We start from the raw sequence: 20,336 nt of genomic DNA on the forward strand, positions 1-20,336 counted from the left end.
GTTCCTCTTGAGTTCTTCTCTAACTTCATTAATTAAAAAGTTTAGCTATTTTGATATAACCAAAAGTTCTTCAGACTAATCTGTTCTTATATGTAATAAAACATGAAACGACATCTAAAAGTAGTGGAAGGGAGCTTAGGAAACTTTTCAAATAGACCCAATTTCGGCTATCTGATTGTAAAACGTGAATCTTAAGCTCCCGAATTAACTTCCTGACCTCGAAGATGAAAAGTCAGCTCAATCTAAAAAACTTCAAAAAGATCAAGACATAAATTATTATGATTATTAGAATTGTGCAGTTATCAAGCATGTGGTCCACATCTATGGGACTTTACTGTACAGCCACAATGTACACTTCATTAAAATAAAAAGTTGAATGCAATGTGCTGATATCAGATAGGCTAAAGGGCTAATCTAGAGCCCTCATAATTTCATACATTGACCACTACTACTGTAGATTTGACAGGAAATCCCCTATCATGGGCTCAAAACCATAAAAGTGGGACAGACAGGTTGTCTGGATTAGAAAACCATTTTAAAAACCGTATTACAGAGGAGTTCCTCATTCAGGACCTCCATCAATTAGCTGGGGCAGAGAGTGTCTACAAAAAGTGTCCTTCTTGCAGCATAACATGGAGGTCCCATTGAATGGGCATCATGTAATGCTTAATTTCTCCTGTGGTGGCACTGCAGGGAAATTGAGCACTAGCTGACAGGTTCTTTCACAGATTACAGCTGATTGCTGGGGTTCCCAGCATCAGGACACCTTGTGATCATGATCAACTTATTTTTAGAAGAACCTTCTAACAAAAAGTGTCAAAAAGGGACAACTTCATTTTTGCATTAAGGACTGTAGAAATTATTCTGGTCTTTGCTTCCCCGCATTCCGCAGCCATAACTTTTTTATTTTTAGGACTATGCCACTATTTGAGGATGAGCTGCAGATTTTTATTGGGGAAGTATTATTTAGGGGAATTCTAAATTTGTTTTTATTATAGATTATGGTTTTTTTAAATCTGAACTGGAACTAAGCTTAGTGAAAAGATGGGGCAAGGGCCTCTGGGAGCTCTCAAACCAGGCTTTTCTTTATCTTTTACTGCCTTATTAATCAGATTTTTGTAGAAAGAACTTGTAGTAAAGAGCCGGTTTATCTTTTTGTTATGTTTATTTAAGCTTGGTATTACCGACACACTTACCTCAGGGAAATGGGGATGAAACGCTGGGTCTTTGGTGCACATCTTGAGTGTGCTATCGTTAATTAAAAGTTCTCCATCTGTATTAGAGGGGCTTGGGGCCAGTTTTTCTGTATTCAGCAAATATGTGTCTCCATTAAGCTCAGTAAGTGGAGCATAATACTTCATGGTCCTGTTTAGCTGGAGGCAACCGGGAGGATGTTCTTCTAAATTAGTCTGATATTTTAGCACACCTCTAGAAAAGAAATAAAGATGGATAAGGGCTGGAATCAGTTTGTTCGAGTGCTAATTAACTTGAATTTAAGAGGACTTGAATTGCCGGTTATTTGGGTGATTAAAGAACAAGTGTTTTGGGATTTAAATGTCTCATAAAAGTTCACTGTGTACTTGGCAAGTTGCTGTTCACCTTCCAATCTATAAAAATAATAATAAAAAAAACTTACAGGAATCTTATAATTAATCTTCTTTATACTCTCTCATCAAACATATTCTGCTTTTAAAAAAACATTTCCCAGTTAAAATCTATATAAAAATTGGAGTTACTTTGTAAATACTTTGTTTTGCTGTTTTTGTATGAAGTTTGTCTTCATTCACATATGGTACAAAGCAACTTTCAAAATTCTGCTGGTTGCCCTTAGAAACAGACAGCAGTTTAGCCCCACCCTGCTGTCAGACATGTGACCTATCAGCTCAGCTCTGTGTGGGCTGAGCTCTCACAGTGCATTGTTTTCTTGTAATACGAAACCAGTAGGTTTCTTTGTTTAGCTTCAGACATAGATGAGGAAGAAAACATTGAGTGATATGTAATACATCAAACATAATAAATTTATTTATTATTTCTGTTACTTATATAGAGGCAAAATATTTCCCAGCGCTGTAGAAAGGTTGCCCTATTACTATGTCCCCATCGGGGCTCACAATCAAAATTCCCTATCTGTATGTTTTTTGGGGTGTGGTGGGAAACTAGTGCACCCAGAGGAAACACACACAAACATGGGGAGAACATACAAACTCCATGTAGATGTTGTCCTTGGTTTGAATCCAGAACCCCAGCGCTGCAAGGCAATAGTGCTAACCACTGAGCAGGGTCGGACTGGCCCACTGGAGAACCAGAGGATCCTCCGATGCAGCCAAGCTCTGACACAATTATGGGCCTTAAAGGTCCAGCAGAAGACAAGGCCATTTGGAGCTCTTTGGAGCCAATCACTTGCCACTATGGTCTATTTATTATGGGATGATTGACAAATTAATTATTATACATTATTGATATGTCCTGTGTGCACAATGATAACAACAAGGACTGTGATGAAATAAAATGTGGTCATGTACATGTTCTGTATAGATGGAGGGTGGGCCCTCAGAATCATCTTCTCCGGTGGGCCTGTGGAACCCCAGTCCGACGCTGCCACTGAGCATACTGTATTGTATTTGATGTCATTGGGGGCATTTTTTGTAATATTCTGGTATTGGGGCAGAGCTGTTATCAAACCTCTAGATGTGATAACATTTCTGACAACCTGGTGGTGTGATAACAGTTCTGACAACCTGGTGGTGTGATAACAGTTCTGACAACCTGGTGGTGTGATAACAGTTCTGACAACCTGGTGGTGTGATAACAGTTCTGACAACCTGGCGACAACTCAGCCTGTTTGTGACTGTCTATTGCCTAAAAATCCACCAATCTTAAAGGGGTTTTCTGTGATTTATATGAATGTATACAGTATATGAATGCAATATACTTACTTACCAATTCTGCTCCAGTTCTCCATCACTAGTCTACTGGGCCCCTCGAAAAAAAATACCTATAACCTCTGCCTGTTAACTAAACTGAACCCTTTAGTGAACAGCCTATTTTAGACCTTAATGACAAAGCTATTTTTTTAGTTTTCCATCGTCGCAACTTTTTTATTTTTCCATCGACCTAGCTGTATGAGGAGTGTTTTTTTTTGTTTTTTTTGTGGGATTAGTTGTATTTTTTAATGCCACCATTTTGGGGTACTTATAATTTTTTTGTTAACTTTTATTAACTTTTTTTTGGGGGGGATCGAAAAAAACAGCAATTCCACTATTGTCCTATGCATTTTAAATTTACGACATTTACCGTGCGGCGCAAATACCAGGTTATCTTTATTCGGTACGATTATGGCGATACCACATATGTATAGGTTTTTTATGTTTTACTACATTTGCACAATAAAAACACTTTTGAACTGAAATTACCATATTTTTCGGACTATAAGACACAGTTTTTAGCAAGAATAAATCTTGCTAAAAAGTTCATGCCTCTTATAGTCAGCAGTCAAGGGACCCAGCAGCTCCGTGCCCCCTGACTGCTTCTTACTTAACCCCTTCCCGACCCATGATGTGCCGGCACATCATGGAGCGGGGAGGGGATGATGTGTGGAGCAGAGCGGACTCACGCGCTGAGCCCGCTCCATACACTGCATGTGTCAGCTGTGTTTTACAGCTGACACGTTGCTCTAACAGCCAGAAACAGCCATCGCGCTGTACTGGCCATTTAATTAGTTAAATGCCACGGTCCATAGCGAGCGCGGCATTTATACGGGTTTTCCCATAAAGGACATTTACAACATATCCACAGGATATGTTGTAAATGTTAGATAGATTCGGGGCCCACCTTTGGGACCCGCACCTATCTCTAGAAAGGGGCCCCCTAAACCCCGTTCTATCTTACTCAGCTCCGCTATCTCCCGGCCACTTTCTGGTTAGTTGGTTGGGAGTTTCGGAAACAGCTGAGTGCTCGCTGAGCTATGCGTTTTACGTAACTTCCAGAGAAGTGAATAAGAGTTAAGGAAACAGCGTAGCACCGCGAGCTAAGCCGTTTCCGAAACCCGGTAGCTACGAAAACAGCATAAATGGTCAAGTTACGGAAACAGCGTAGCATGCTACGCTGCTTCTGAAGCTGCCATTCACTACTATAGGAGTTACGGAAACAGAGTAGCTCAGCGAGTTTCCGTAACTCATCCATGTATTGCAGTGTATTGTACCTGCGATCTAATAATCGTTGGTTCAAGTCCCCTAGGGCACTAATAGAATGTGTAAAAAAAAAAAAAAGTTAGATACATTTTCAGGAGTGTAAAAAAATATTAAAAGTAAAAAAAAAAACCTTTTCCCATTTTTCCCCAAGCACAATGTAAAAAATAAAAATAAAAATTGGTATTGCTGCATCCGTAAAAGTCAGAACTATTACAATATAGCATTATTTGACTCGCACGGTGAACCGCGTAAAAAAAAATAATTTAAAACCCCAGAATCTTTGTTTTTTGGTCACCTTCGCGCTAAAAAGAATGAAATAAAAAGCGATTAAAAAATCGTATGTACCAAAAACTGGTGCTAATAAAAACTACAGCTCGTCCCGCAGAAAATCACACCGCTCAAACAATGAAAAAAATATATAAGTTATGGCTCTCAGAATGTGGTGAAACCAAACAATTTTTTTTTTTAACCAATAGTTTTTTTTCTTTGTAAAAGTAGTAAAATATGAAATTTTTTCCTATTTTCTGTTGTCTAAAACCTGGGGGCGTCTTATAGTCCGGAAAATACGGTATTTTTATTTTGCTTTCTAAGAGCGATACATTTTTTATTTTTCCGGCAATTTACTTATATGTGGGCTTGTATTTTGCGGAACAAGACGTAGTTTTCATTGGTACTTTTTGGGGTTAGATGGGACTTATTGATTACATTTTATTATTACTTTTATGGGGGGCAATGGAAAAAAATAGCAATTCCACCATAGTTTTTGCATTTTTCTTTTACGGTGTTCACCTTGCGATTTAAATTACATATTAACTTTATTGTTTGGGTCATTACGGTCGCGGTGATACCATATATGTGTATTTTTATTTTTTTTTTACACTTTTACTAAATAAAACCACTTTTTAATAGAAAAAAATGTTTTATTTTTTTCTTAACTGTAATCTTTATTAATAATTTTTATTTAACAATTATTACTTCTTTTTTGAGTCCTACTAGGGGACTTCACTATTCGATCTTTAGATCACTGATATAATGCTTTGGTGTACTTAATTTACATGGACAGGAAATAATGCTTTGGTATACTGACAGGCATCTATTAGAACGTGCCTCTGCCACGGCCTATATAGGCATATAGTCTGGTCAGGCCTTTGTTAGGCCCCCAGCTGCCATGGCACCCCATCGGAGGACCGCAATTGCATTTGCGAATTGCCGATGGGTGACAGAGGGATCTCCTTCCCTCTGTAAACGACTTAAAGAGGCTCTGTCACCACATTATAAGTGTCCTATCTCCTACATAAGGAGATCGGCGCTATAATGTAGGTGACACCAGTGCTTTTTTATTTAAAAAAACGATCTGTATTCACCACTTTATTAGCGATTTTAGATTTATGCTAATGAGTTGCTTAATGCCCAAGTGGGCGTGTTTTTACTTTAGACCAAGTGGGCGTTGTACAGAGGAGTGTATGACGCTGACCAATCAGTGACCAATCAGCGTCATGCACTCCTCTCCATTCATTTAGGCAGCGCATAGGGATCCTTTTAGATCACAATGTGCTGTCTTATACTAACACATTAAGGATACTGAAGTGTTTAGACAGTGAATAGACATTCCCTTGGGATGTCTATTCATAATCCCTGCACTTCGTTACTGTTTCTGTGGTAGTTACAGCAGAGTAAGCGTAATCTCGCGAGATTACGCTGTAGATGACAGGTTACAACAAGATTACGCTTGCTCTGCTGTAACTACCACAGAAACAGTAACGAAGTGCAGAGATTGTGAATAGACATCCCGTGGAATGTCTATTCACTGTCTAAACACTTCAGTATCGTTAATGTGTTAGTATAAGACAGCACATCGCGATCTAAAAGGATCCCTATGCGCTGCCTAAATGAATGGAGAGGAGTGCATGACGCTGATTGGTCAGAGTCATACATTCCTCTGTACAACGCCCACTTAGTCTAAAGTAAAAACTCCCACTTGGGCATTAAGCAACTCATTAGCATAAATCTAAACTCGCTAATAAAGTGGTGAAAACAGATCGGTTTTTAAAATAAAAAGCACTGCTGTCACCTACATTATAGCGCCGATCTCCTTATGTGGGAGATAGGGCACTTATAATGTGGTGACAGAGCCACTCTAAATGCTGCAGTCACTATTGACCACAGCATTTAAGGGGTTAAATGGCCGCGATCGAAGTAAGCTTCAATTGCTGCCGTTGGAGCAGGAGCCTGGCTGTCATCCGACAGCCAAGCACCCGCTCCAGCCTGCACGGGACACCCGTGCGGGACTTAGACTAGGCTGCCGTGAAAAGGTGGCGGCCTAGCCTAAGGCCCCTTAGTGACCGCCATGAGAAGGAATATTGGTGGTCACTAACGGGTTAATGAGTCCCATCACCCACAACCTCAGCCTGATTTCAACTATGACCAACAAAGCCTAGGGCATACATACCAATAAGGCAGGCCACGCACCTGCTATGGTGCTCTTGGAGAGAGGAGGCCAAGCCTGGTTGGTCTCATCCCCTTTGCTATTGGGTGGTCAGGACCTGTGCAGTACACCCTCTCCAAAGGGCATACATACCATTGAGGCATAGCACACAGCTGCTATGGTGCTCTTGGGGAGAAGAGGTCTAGCCTTGGTTGGTCTCATTTCCTTTGCTATTAAACGACCAGGATCTGTACAGTACACCCTCTCCAAAGGAACGGAAAGTAGGCCCAAGAATTGAAAAGTCATGGCAAGAGCATGGAGGGTAACAAACACTAGGCCTTGGTGGGTAAATTTGGCACCATAATGGGGGGGGGGGTGGGGGATCAGTCTGATCTTTGCTCTGATGCCTCATTTTTTCTATGTAAATTACTGATCACAGCTTTGCCTCTTGACTTAGTACCTGGGCTAAATACTTGGAGGACAAACTGGGAAAATGTCACAGGGGGGCTTTATCACCCTCTTTAGGATGATGGTGCAACTACAAGTCCCTAACACTTGGCTAGAACAATGAAGACCTGAGCACTGTTTTCTTGGCATGATAAAGCATTGCTATAAAATACAATAAACAACAAAATACCAAGGAAAGAACATATTGCAGTTAATTAAAAAAAAAACAATTAATCAATAAAAAAAAAAATCATAAACATAAAATTAAATTGAATAATTTCCCATCTTGTTATATGTAAAATAATGCACCCCAGAAAAGCTCTGCGATTAAAAAGCTCTGGTATTATAAAGCTTGTGCTTCATCACCTTAAAGCTAATTTCTGACGGTTTATGTTGAGGATTACTAGGTAACATTGGTATTGTAACGCCGTTACTCATTACATCGGGACATGACGAATCCAATGAGCTGAGATGTGCGGCTAGACCAACAACACTCAGAAGATTAAGTGTGAAACGACCATTCGTTAATTTATCTTCACGTTTAATAAATGATTTTGTGTCTCGGTACGTCTTTAAGTCATTAATTATTAATGATTATCCCTTAAAGCTACAATGCACACAAGATTGTCAATTCATTCACAATTGCTGAACAGCTGCCCCCCCCCTTCTCCGGAAACCTCTATTAGATGCCTTAATCATCTGATGTAAACTACTTCTTCAGCTCATATAAATGATTGATCTTCTCCAAATCCAATCTATATATTGTAAATATAGTTTACTTAGTAAAGGCAGCTATTTTGGGGGGGGGGGGGGACTGAAATATGATTTTGTGACTCTTTAAAGTTCCTGTGTCACTTTCTCATGTGGGCCAGCCAAAAGTGTAACTTAAAGGTTTGAGGGGCCAATGCAAAATCTGTAACAGGGCCTCCTCCTACCATGTGCCATTTAGAATATTGGTGTCTTGCTATATGGCAAATGGGCCTTTGGACCCTCTGAGGCATTAGGGCCTGGCGTGACTGCTACCACTCCCTTAAGCTGCGAACATGAGCCAACTGTTTAGAACAGTGTTTCCCAACCAGAGTTCTGGAGAATTTGGTTAGATGGTTCACCAGGAAGACAACAATAATGAAAAATGTCACATCTACAGCGGGAATTAGGTAGCTAAAGGAGTTCCTGGGGAGGGGAATTGTTGGTTAGGAGTTCCTGTTTGTTAAAAAAAAAAAATCATCGTTTTGAATATGATTTTGTGACTCCTAAAAGTTCCTGTGTCACTTTCTCGTGTGGGCAAACCAAAGGTGTAGCAGCTTGAAGCTTCGGGGGTCCGATTGCAGAATCTGTAACAGGGCCTCCTCCTATGTGCCAGGGGTTCCTCTTTGGTAAAAAAGTAAAATAAAAATAAGTTTGTAAAAATGGTTCAGAGCCATATCAAAGGCTTTTTGGGTATTATTTTACTTTTACGTTTTACAACACACAGAGACAGATATGTAGAGGTAAGCTACTGAATGTTTTTGCCATTTTAAAGAACTCACAAGGTCAACCAATGACATTTTTTGGAGACTGTACTTACAGTGAACAAGAATCAGACTGGTCCATGAGAGTACCATAGAGGATCTTTCGTTAAGCCCAGACACTATAATGGGCCCCACAGGTCTAGCATAAGACAGCCCCACTTGAAATGGACGTTGCCACCTGGCTCTATTCCTTATAAGATGATTGACAAATAACCTATTAGGCCTTATTAATGGTATGTCCTGCGTAGACATGCAAAGGTTCTGTATAGATTTATGTGGGCCCCAGGGATAATTTATTCCGGTAGGCCCTAAGAACCCCTGTCCGATGCTGCAGTGAAACGAGGGTCAACTTTTTCCATCATTGACATTTGGCCATTCTTCAAGCCACAGTGGTACAAAGCAAAGGTTTTGCCACATAGAACCTGTACCCTAGCTTTTATCAACATTTACCCAAAATTGTTGATGTCCGGTGTGGGATAATGTCTTTCTGTGCCAGTAACTCCTCTCCGAACCCATATTGTAATCCATGGAACAATATCCAAGTATATTGATAAAGATATTAACAGAACAACGCAGACTTGGGCCTAGCCATAGACAACAAAATTCCATGTCTATTGCTTTCCAAATATGGGAAGCATTGCATTGTAACATATGGAGACTGAGTCCCCAAGAAAAGGGGGAAATATTGATGGCCTAGATACGTCTTTAGTGACGCATCATGGCCCTGTGCCGATATGTACTACATATGGTGTACTGCAGCTTTAAGCGCTATTGTCCCAATTAATTTTGTTGCTGCTGTCTTCTTATGCCCTCCACTAGGGGGTGCTTGTGCAGTGGTAAAACCGGCCACTGTCTGGTAAATATTGGTGAAAATGTACTGCGGTACATTGGGGAAGAGGGTGGTTATTCTGGCAACAAAAAATAGGGCAGTGTGAGAAGCTAGTGGCCATTTTATATAAAAAGGGGACTAGGAATGGGACAAACCATGGCAGCAACATTAAAAAGGAGGGCACCAGGTATGTTAACTATATCTTCTGCTTGTATTGTGACATTTTTACTGTGACCCGGAGGGCTGCTATGTCAGTGCCTTCCAGAGGGGGAAGAATTTTATATATGGTCTATGGCCGTGCGCACCACCAGTTATTGTTGAAATGTTATATATTTGAAAGTGTGAGTAAAGTTTTTGAAGTTTGGCGCTCTAACTCCTGTTTCATTTCAGCTTTCTCCGGTACTTCCACCATATTGCTCCCGCCTTCCATCACCTTACAGCATGACAACTTTTTGTATTCATGTTTATTACATTTCTAGTAAAACAATGAAATAATATTCTTGAATAACACTTACCCCGATGCATGGACCAGGAGGAGCACATAGAATATAAAAAATAGATTATGTGTGTGCAGGAAGATATCAAAATTAGATGTCCTGGGTGGAAACAAACAAAACAAAAATATATATATATTTTTTATATTTTAGAACGAGTAAAGTTCTCTGTTCCATTATATAAAGGACATTTACTATAACGTTTAAACCAACAATAATGTATATTCAATTTCCTATAATCTGGCAATTATTTTTTTTACAAATTTTTATAATCTGCCGCAGAATTGCCCAGAAGTCTGAGCAGAAAAGACTCAGGAGACTTGTGAATGAGAAACATATTCTATATTAGCATTTTATTCTGGACTCTCTTCTTTACCCTATGGGCTTATGCACAAGGCCATATTCAATATCAGCGACCCACAGATCCTGAATATGGCACCAATACAGGGCCATAGCTGACTTCATGCACCACCATACAGGTTAATACGTATACATGACATTACTGGTGCATGAGACCTTTAAGTAATATTTAGATGCTTTTCTCTAACCCTTTGATGGTCCATCCATGCAAGAGCAGTATTAAAGGATTTTGGTTGCATTACGCATTTTGTTTACACTTTTTTATAGCCAAAGAGCTTTTGAAATTTGGTGATCAAATTCACATTTTTTTACCATCTAATCCAAAAGGTCAAAAACTTTATTTCCCATTTTCTACAAAGGTTTAGATTTAGGGTTTAAAAATTTGTCCTTCCCCATTACTTACATGCTGCATCTGCATATTTGTTAAGTTCAGAGAGGCAGGGAAGACACAATCTGTGTGTTCCCTGTATTTCCCCATATGCAGATCACAGGTTATAAGGTTCTTAATGTAACTATCCAATAAATCACTATTTTCAATATTCACCCTGTTGTCTCACAATGACCCTGTAGAACTAGTGATAGTTAAATTAATTTCACCCATGTTATTCTAGATTTCTTGCAATGAAAATGAGTCAATCAATACAGAGAATAGATGATATCATTAGAAATAATTTGCACTTTTATTTTGTTTAGTCTTAGGTGAAAACCACAAGAAAAAATATTTTATGTATGTGGGCTCAAAAGTCGTATTAATTACCTTATTGATGCTGTTGAAGCGGTGGACATCAGAAATAAAATCAGTACCATCAAGACTCCGGTCACTCCAGCAACTAAAATAAAAGCCATATTAGGAATACATTAATCATGTTGCTACATTGTCTAGATGAAGGACACAAAAAGTTGAATACTTTTTCCAATTTCTGAATGCGTGAACCTGATATTTAAAAGTAAATATTATCCGAAACATGAACGATATGTGTGAACATACTCATAAAAGGCAAACATTGCAAAATCAGCTGCCTAGTCCCAAGACATCCTATATTAATCCTCTTAAATGCTCTCCCTCCTTACCAGGGCCACTTTATCACTAGGGTAAATGGGCCCCCAGCAGAGTATCCCTTGAAAACCACGTCACGTGGGATGTCACAGTAATGTGGTGTGCGGGCGGGCTGGGGGACGTGGCTGCATTCAATGCAATAAAAAAGCCCAGCCCAGTAGGAGTGGGCACAGACTGGATTCCATATCTGGTGGGGGGGTCGGTGGCTAGTACCCTGGGGGGCAGCTATGGCAGAAACATTTGAGCGGCAGGTACTCTAGGGGGACATCTGTGAGAGGCATCTCTTTCTAGGGCATATGAGGCATACTTGGGGGAACCTAAGGTTTAGGCACTTATAGGGCATTTGTGACTGGCACACACCATCAAGGGAATCGTGGGGCTAAAAATAAAAAAAAGACACAAAAATTTGCTAAGTGCACGGAATTACTTTTACTCAGGTGGGGCAGGAGGGTTGTACCTCTTTTCCATCTCATGAAACTTTTGTGCTAGGCTCACCAATGTATTACTGATCCTATTTAAATATTATTAAATGTAGAAAAAATAATAATAACATTTAAAAAAATAAAATAAAATAATAATAATAGTAGTTATCAGTGTAACCACCAACCCTGTATATAAAACACAATACTACATTGTACCGGAGTTAAAGCTATAAAGAATTCCTATATATCATCTCCGTCCAGGATGCCAATGAATCTCCCAACAGGAATCCAATGACCTCAATAAACAAATGTTTGGAACTCGGGTTTCCGGAAAATAAATATATATATATATATATATATATATATATAAAACAAATCAAATGACTATATATATATATTTGTCATTTGATTTGTTTCGCAAGACTAGGTCTGTAAGACGACAGAAAATTTTCACACAACCTTCATACGTGTGAATTCATGGGGAGATTTCTAGACGGCTATTATCGGTCACACTGCCAGTAGGACTAGAGTTTAAAAGGGAACTCTGCAGTTTTATGTTCTTATCTCTGACTGATAATAATATCATTTTCGCAGCGCTGTTCAGTTTCCTGCTGTGTTTTGCTGAGAGAAAAAATAAAATCCATGAACCGAGTCCTGGTTGATTGTACACTTTCTATTAGTATAGATATATTGGTGTAGACATAGGAGAGAGCTTGGTAGGAATGTTACAGGTATAGATATAGCGGCAGGGGCGGTCATACCAAAGAGGCAACCCATGCAACTCCTATGTGGCTTTTAGGCTATGTTTCCACGCAAAGTAAAAAACGGCTGAAAATTATAGAGCTGTTTTCAAGGGAAAATAGCCTCTGATTTTGTGAAACCACAAAAGTTTTTTGCGCCCGTTTTTGGAGCTGTTTTTCTATTGACACAATGAAGAAGCGGCTCATGAAGTAACATGCACTTCTTTTTACGGGTCTTTCTTTTACGCATTTTATCAAATGGCCGCATAAAAAAAATGCCCCGTCGGAAAGAAACGCCGTTTTTCCCATTGAAATCAATGGGCAGATGTTTGGAGGCGTTCAGGTTCAGTTTCCGTTTTTTCAGCTGTTTTTCTGGGTGAACATACCCTTAGAAAGAGGGGGTCCAGCTACTGGATGGTGAGAACCTGTGCAGGAGTCTCCACAGGAACTGCGTGGTAGCAACAAGGTGGTGGAAAATTGGCCAAGGGTCATGGAAAAGGAGTGGATGGGGAAATGAACAAACGGTCCTTCTGTCCTGGGTGAAAAAACTTGGCACCATAAAGGGGCCCATTTAGACCTTTGTTATGTGACCCTAACTCTTCTATAAATGCCCCTGTGTGGTGTCCAAATATTACTGATTTTTATAACATCCCAAAAATATCCTTTTGTGACATGTCAAAGTGTCACGCGTCCGAGTTTCCCCACGTTCGTCTGAATAAACCCTAAGGCATCTGGCTACAGTAGGAGCCCTGCCCCAGTGCTCTTGTGTAGACCATACATACTAAGCCTTGCCCCTTTAACAAAGTACCGCCTCCACTAGCCATCTGCTAGCCAAAAATATAGGGGATCAGGAGATAATTAATGCATGTGTGTTTTCTGCAAAATTTCTACATTCTACATCCGTCTTGAATGCAAACTGTTTATCTCACAGAGGATTGTGTAGACTGGAATAAATTGTAACAGACCCGCAGCTGTGTATGAAATATTAGGACTGTACACGTTTTTAGCCTTTAGATATAAATAAGACTTTTATCTTTCGTTGACAGCAAGCAGTGATTTTGAAAATGGTGATGAATTGAAACACAAATTATACTGTATTAGAAAGTTGTTTAACTTTTTGTTATAAAGTGATTAAAGGAGTATTCCTATTTCAGACATTTATGGCATATATTTTGAAACTGGAATCCGCACCTAACTTGATAACAGAGGTCCCGTGACCCAGTAGCTTGTGGAGATAAGATATTTTTGTAAATCCTACAGAAGTGAATAAGGGTTACGGAGACAGCGTGCCATGGCACGATGCCTGTTTTTATGGGAGTTATGGAAACCGCGTAGCTCAGCAGACGCGTTTCGCCAGACGGGAACTGTGTCGGGTGAACCCCGTTCTCGAGTTACGTGCAGATCCCAGAGCTGTGACACGCATCTATCAGACATTCATAGCATATCTTATGGGACTACCCCTTTATGCTTTATTAATAGAAATCCCCTTTAAATATCTATTGTTCTGCATTATAGGGAATTTACAAGAAATCTGACATATTTAATTTCATATTTTCCACCGTAAAGTAAATGCATCATATTCTGCGTTTTCTTTTCCTGGCAGTATGGAATATGACAAGTGATCTGATGCCCCAGCACATTGACTGCTGGTCACGGGAGAAGACTGGATGAACATTTTGCTCTCGGCGTCATATAATGAGATGCACAATAATTCCATAAATAATGCTGTGATAATACGAGGTGATGAATGTACAGAATACAATGATGGCAGTCACTGCAGCGCTGACACCGGCCTCGTGTCGTGAATGTGAAAACACGCGTCACGTGGTGCTCCTGTGCAATTACCCGACAGACAAGGAATTTCTAATTATGAGGATTGGGAATATTTCTCGGCCATGTGCGGATATAAAGTTGACCTTGATAAAACACAATCCTTTACATTTCCAGCTATGAAATAATATCTGCAAGGGAAGCTGGAGGTCGTTGCTAGGATATGCGGAACCCTACAGTATATATAACTAGAAGTCTTTTCTAAATAGTCAGGAGATATTCTATCTATCTCATATCTATCTATCTATCTATCTATCTATCTATCTATCTATCTATCTATCTATCTATCTATCTATCTATCTATCTATCTATCTATCTATCTATCTATCTCATATCTATCTATCTATCTCATATCTATCTATCTATCTCATATCTATCTATCTATCTATCTCATATCTATCTATCTATCTATCTATCTATCTATCTATCTATCTCATATCTATCTATCTATCTATCTATCTATCTATCTATCTATCTATCTATCTATCTATCTATCTATCTATCTATCTATCTATCTATCTATCTATCTATCTCATATCTATCTATCTATCTATCTATCTATCTATCTATCTATCTATCTATCTATCTATCTATCTATCTATCTCATATCTATCTATCTATCTATCTATCTATCTATCTATCTATCTATCTATCTATCTATCTATCTATCTATCTATCTATCTATCTATCTATCTATCTATTTATCTATCTCTCATATTTGTCTATCTACAGTATATATATATATATATATATATATATAAAAATGGCAACAGAGAAGGAACTCTGCACTCCACAAAACACTGTAAATCAGTCCATGTGCCATTCTCAAGCCTTGAGAATGACTCCATTGTGGGGTTGAAACGATGCCGATCTACCACGGCTGAGTAAACACTACACCATTATTTGGGATCGTTCTGGACTGCCACTTCATCTTCTTTCATATATATATCTACCTCACATTGTGAGGAGTATTATAGTACCCTCTCGCCTATACACAGCATATAGACTAAGGACATATCCTTTTGTAGAAAGGTTAACTGGTCTTTTAACAGACGGTCCAACAACTGTTGATGATTTTTTTGTGGCTATTTTGTTTTTTTCTGTCTGTAATGCTCTGCTTCGCTTTAGGTCGTGATGTTATCAGGGAAAAAAGAGTGCATATAGCGGTGACAGAGGAGGCACTGGCAGGCCCTGTAAGAGCCTAGTACTGGCAAGTCGAAGAACGTGTGACGCCGATACACTGAGCCGCCACGCTGGTAGGCGGAAAAACTATTAACAGCCCGTATAAGGAGATTTTTTTAGGTGCCTAGGTAGGGAGAGCGGGAGTGCCACGTGGAGTGCAGGGAGAACTGCTGGAGGAGATCCGGTGATCAGGGCGGGCTTGGGCTTGCCTATTGCAGCAGGGCAGTGGATCCGGTGATCAGGGCGGGCTTGCCTATTGCAGCAGGGCAGTGGATCCAGTAATCAGGACGGGCTTGTCTATTGCAGCAGGGCTGTGGAAGTCTAAAGGCTGAAGCTACTGAGAGTGGATGCCGGAGAGTGGTACAGGCCTTTGCGGAACGTCGGAATAGACTGCTGTGGTGTGGAGTGCAGTGAGAGAGCGGAGTAACGGAGCAGACGGAAAACTATCAGACTGCACATAAAGTCTACTACAAAGAGAGGTAGATCATGGAGGAGGGCGGCCTGGCGAGTACAAATGTGCCATTACTACAGTGGTGCTGGTAGCAGAGTATTTTGCCTTGCTTGAGTGGTAGCTCTGGGTGAGTCTGCTGGAGACTATGGAGATAGTCAGCCGGGAGTGGGAACCAGGATGGAAAGAGAAAACCAGCGCTTAAACCCGGGAGAATTCTGCAGTAGCCCTAGTAGGGGGGTATAGAGAATTCCCTGGACATGTGGGCCTGGCATGATGCTACAGTGGGTCTGCTTGCCCTGGAGGCCTGAGGTGTGGCCTGATACTTGAAGTAGGTAGCGGTAAGTGACCTTTGAATGCAGGGCTCTAGTGGATAGGCTACTTAAATACTGAAGTGAATGAAAGTATGAGGGAGGAGACCTGGGTAGAGTTTAGAGACCGCATAGTAGAAGTGCTCTTTGGGCGTAATCAGCAAACATGAACGATGGATTCTTGTAGTAAATTTACCTTAGAAGGGTGGGTTTGGAGATACTGAATGGCAAGGAAGGCCTTAGGCCCCATGCAAGAACAGACATATCGCCGGTGCAGCCGGTTCGGCTGCACAGTGGCCCGGAAGCGGTGGGGGCCCGCTCAGCAGCCCCAAACACTGTGCGCATAGATCGGCACAGCCGTGCGGCAGATGGAAGTGGGCCCCCTTCCCTCCCCGTACACTTTTGGCACAGATCGGGCTGCCTTCCTTCCCATATGTTATTGATGCTATCAATAACATGTGTTGAGGAAGGGGGCCCAATCTGTGAGTATCCAAAAGAGCACATGGGGAAGGGGGAGCCCCCTCCGTCTGTTGCTAAACGTATTAGGAGGAGAGGGGCCTGGCCAGGTTTGCTCTATCTGGTGGTCTCCGTCACTTAGTAACCAGTGTCACTGTCAGATACAGTGCAACATCTGACAGTGACGCTCACTAGGTGACCAAGACAACCAGATAGAGCGCGCCGCATCTAGCAAACAGCATCGCTATCTTTGGACTAGTTATTAATCTAGGATAGCGGCGCTGCTGAAATTAAGCCTAATACTGGTTGGCTGAGCCTCTCAGCCAATCAGTGTTAGGGTCCTTCTTGATCCGCCCCCTGAGCTTGCCAGTGCTTTTACTGTGTGGCGTGTGTGCTGTGTGGCGTGTGTGCTGAGCGTCGTGAGGGATCCCGACTGAAGATAAAAAGAACTAGGAGGTAGTGGTTGCTGCCCTGTCTGTAGAAAATGTTTGCAGTGGAGTGGAGCTCAGTGGACAGTTAAAGTGGATTGCCCTTCTTTAACATTTATGGCATATCCACAGGATATGCCATAAATGTCCAATAGATGTGGGTCCCACCTCTGGGACTGGCGCCTATCTCTAGAACGGGGCCCCCATTCTGCCTCTCTCGGCTCCTGCTGCTCCCCGGCCACTTCCTGATCACATGGTAGAGAGTTATAAATACAGCAAAGCTCGCTGAGCTACGCTGTTTCCGCTACTCCCATAGAAGTAAATGGCAGTTATGAAAGCAGCGTAGCGCTATAAAGTCATTATAAGTTAGTTACGTGAGCGCTTTGTGTTATGCTCAGTTGTTAAATGTGGAAATTTGCATTATTTATGTTTGTTACTTGTGTTTTAACCCCTTCCCTCCGCAGCCATTTTTTGGATTTTCACTTTTGTTTTTTCCTCCCCACCTTCCAAAAGCCATAACGCTTTTATTTTTCCATCAATATTGCCATATAAGGGCTTGTTTTTTGCGGGAAGAGTTGTAGATTTTCACAGCACCATTTTTTGTACCATAGAATGTAGTGGGAAACGAGAAAAAAAAAATATGTGGGGTGGAATAGGAAAAAAACTGCGATTCCTCAACCTTTTGGGTGGTTTTGTCTTTACGGCGTTCATCATACGGTAAAAATGGCATGTTAACTTTATTCTGCGGGTCAATACGATCACAGCGATACCAAATTTATATTGTTTTCTTTGTTTTACTTCTTTTACAAGGAAAAAACTGATTGTTAAAAATAAAATTTGAGTTTTGTCGCCACATTCTCAGAGCCATAACGTTTTTATTTTTCTGTCGATTTAGCCGTGTGAGGACTTATTTTTTGCGGGGCGAGCTGTAGTTTATATTGGTACCATTTTGGGGTATGTGAGACTTTTTGATCATTTAATTTTTTGTGGGAGATGAAGGGACCAAAAAACAGCAATTCTGATGTTTTAAATTTATTATTTTTTACGGCGTTCACTCCTGCGGACTAAATAATGATATATTGTAATCGTTCAGACTTTTACGGACGCGTCGATACCAGTTATGTTAGCTTTTTGTTTTTTTTACATTGTGCTTGAGGGAAAATGGGAAAAGGTTTTTTTTTTAGCTTTTAATTAAAAATAATAATAATTATTTGTTAAAAAACCTTTATTTTACTGTTTTCTACTTTACTGTTTACTGTTTTTTACTTATCACTTGCAGTATATCGTGATTCTGACAGTCTCTTATGAAGCCCTGCCGGAGGCAGCGGAGAACAAAGATGGCAGACCTGGGGGACTTCGTCAGGCCCCCAGGCTGTCATACCACCCAATGGCACCCCCGATCTCGCTGGGGGCTGCCAAGGGTTGGCATGACAGCCTGGGGGCCTGACAAAGTCCCCCAGGTCCGTTGGGACGTTACAGGGGGTCGTCCCCCTGTTTTTAGTCATTTAAATGCAGCGATCACTATTGAACGCGGCATTTAACGGGTTACAAAAGCAGTATCGCGCTCGGACGGGATCCCGCTCGTTACCCGGAAGTGTCGACTGTAACACACAGCCGACACACTCGCTCTATGGAGCGGGCTCAGCCCGTGAGCCCGCTCCGTATTCCCCCCACCCAACGTGCGCCGTACATATACATGGCGGATATAGTAGTTATATTCTTGTATATAGAGGCAGTATTATAGTAGTTATATTCTTGTATATAGGGGCAGTATTATAGTAGTTATATTCTTGTATATAGGAGCAGTATTATAGTAGTTATATTCTTGTATATAGGAGCAGTATTATAGTAGTTATATTCTTGTATATAGGAGGCAGTATTATAGTAGTTATATTCTTGCATATAGGGAGCAGTATTATAGTAGTTATATTCTTGTATATAGGAGCAGTATTATAGTAGTTATATTCTTGTATATAGGAGCAGTATTATAGTAGTTATATTCTTGTATATAGGAGGCAGTATTATAGTAGTTATATTCTTGCATATAGGGAGCAGTATTATAGTAGTTATATTCTTGTATATAGGAGACAGTATTATAGTAGTTATATTCTTGTATATAGGAGCAGTATTATAGTAGTTATATTCTTGTATATAGGAGGCAGTATTATAGTAGTTATATTCTTGTACATAGGGGAGCAGTATTATAGTAGTTATATTCTTGTATATAGGAGGCAGTATTGTAGTAGATATATTCTTGTATATAGGGAGCAGTATTATAGTAGTTATATTCTTGTATATAGGGGGCAGTATTAGAGTAGTTATATTCTTGTATATAGGAGCAGTATTATAGTAGTTATATTCTTGTATATAGGGGCAGTATTATAGTAGTTATATTCTTGTATATAGGGGCAGTATTATAGTAGTTATATTCTTGTAAATAGGAGGCAGTATTATAGTAGTTATATTCTTGTATATAGGAGCAGTATTATAGTAGTTATATTCTTGTACATAGGAGACAGTATTATAGTAGTTATATTCCTGTACATAGGGGGCAGTATTATAGTAGTTATATTCTTGTACATAGGAGACAGTATTATAGCAGTTATATTCTTGTACATAGGGGCAGTAGTATAGTAGTTATATTCTTGTATATAGGAGCAGTATTATAGTAGTTATATTCTTGTACATAGGGGAGCAGTATTATAGTACTTATATTCTTGTAAATAGGAGTAGTATTATAGTAGTTACACTACCGTTCAAAAGTTTAGGGTCACTTAGAAATTTCCTTATTTTTGCAAGAAAAGCACAGTTATTTTCAATGAAGATAACATTAAATTAATCAGAAATACACTCTATACATTGTTAATGTGCTAAATGACTATTCTAGCTGCAAACGTCTGGTTTTTAATGCAATATCTACATAGGTGTATAGAGGCCCATTTCCAGCAACCATCACTCCAGTGTTCTAATGGTACATTGTGTTTGCTAACTGTGTTAGAAGGCTAATGGATGATTAGAAAACACTTGAAAACCCTTGTGCAATTATGTTAGCACCGCTGTAAACAGTTTTGCTGTTTAGAGGAGCTATAAAACTGACCTTCCTTTGAGCTAGTTGAGAATCTGGAGCATTACATTTGTGGGTTCGATTAAACTCTCACAATCTCTAGAAAAAGAGAGCTTTCATGTGAAACTGGACAGTCTATTCT

At 40.1% G+C, this 20,336-nt stretch overlaps 1 protein-coding gene and 1 long non-coding RNA gene across 2 annotated transcripts in view; one reads left to right on the forward strand and one right to left on the reverse strand.

The window, feature by feature from the left end:
• NOX4 (NADPH oxidase 4) overlaps nt 1-20,336 on the reverse strand; it is a 160,417-nt gene that overhangs the window by 99,851 nt on the left and 40,230 nt on the right. The window contains exons 7-9 of the mRNA XM_075851448.1: nt 11,014-11,086; nt 9,918-9,998; nt 1,197-1,428 (exon numbers count right to left, since the gene is read on the reverse strand). Of these exons, the coding sequence (XP_075707563.1) occupies nt 1,197-1,428; nt 9,918-9,998; nt 11,014-11,086 (386 nt within the window). The remainder of the gene's footprint in view (nt 1-1,196; nt 1,429-9,917; nt 9,999-11,013; nt 11,087-20,336) is intronic.
• Nucleotides 17,089-20,336, forward strand: part of LOC142742049 (uncharacterized) — a 160,233-nt gene continuing 156,985 nt past the window's right edge. The window contains exon 1 of the long non-coding RNA XR_012881272.1: nt 17,089-17,158. This is a non-coding gene — a long non-coding RNA (uncharacterized LOC142742049). The remainder of the gene's footprint in view (nt 17,159-20,336) is intronic.

The sequence above is a fragment of the Rhinoderma darwinii genome, chromosome 2, assembly GCF_050947455.1.
Source record: "Rhinoderma darwinii isolate aRhiDar2 chromosome 2, aRhiDar2.hap1, whole genome shotgun sequence".
NCBI classification, from domain to species: Eukaryota; Metazoa; Chordata; class Amphibia; order Anura; family Rhinodermatidae; genus Rhinoderma; species Rhinoderma darwinii.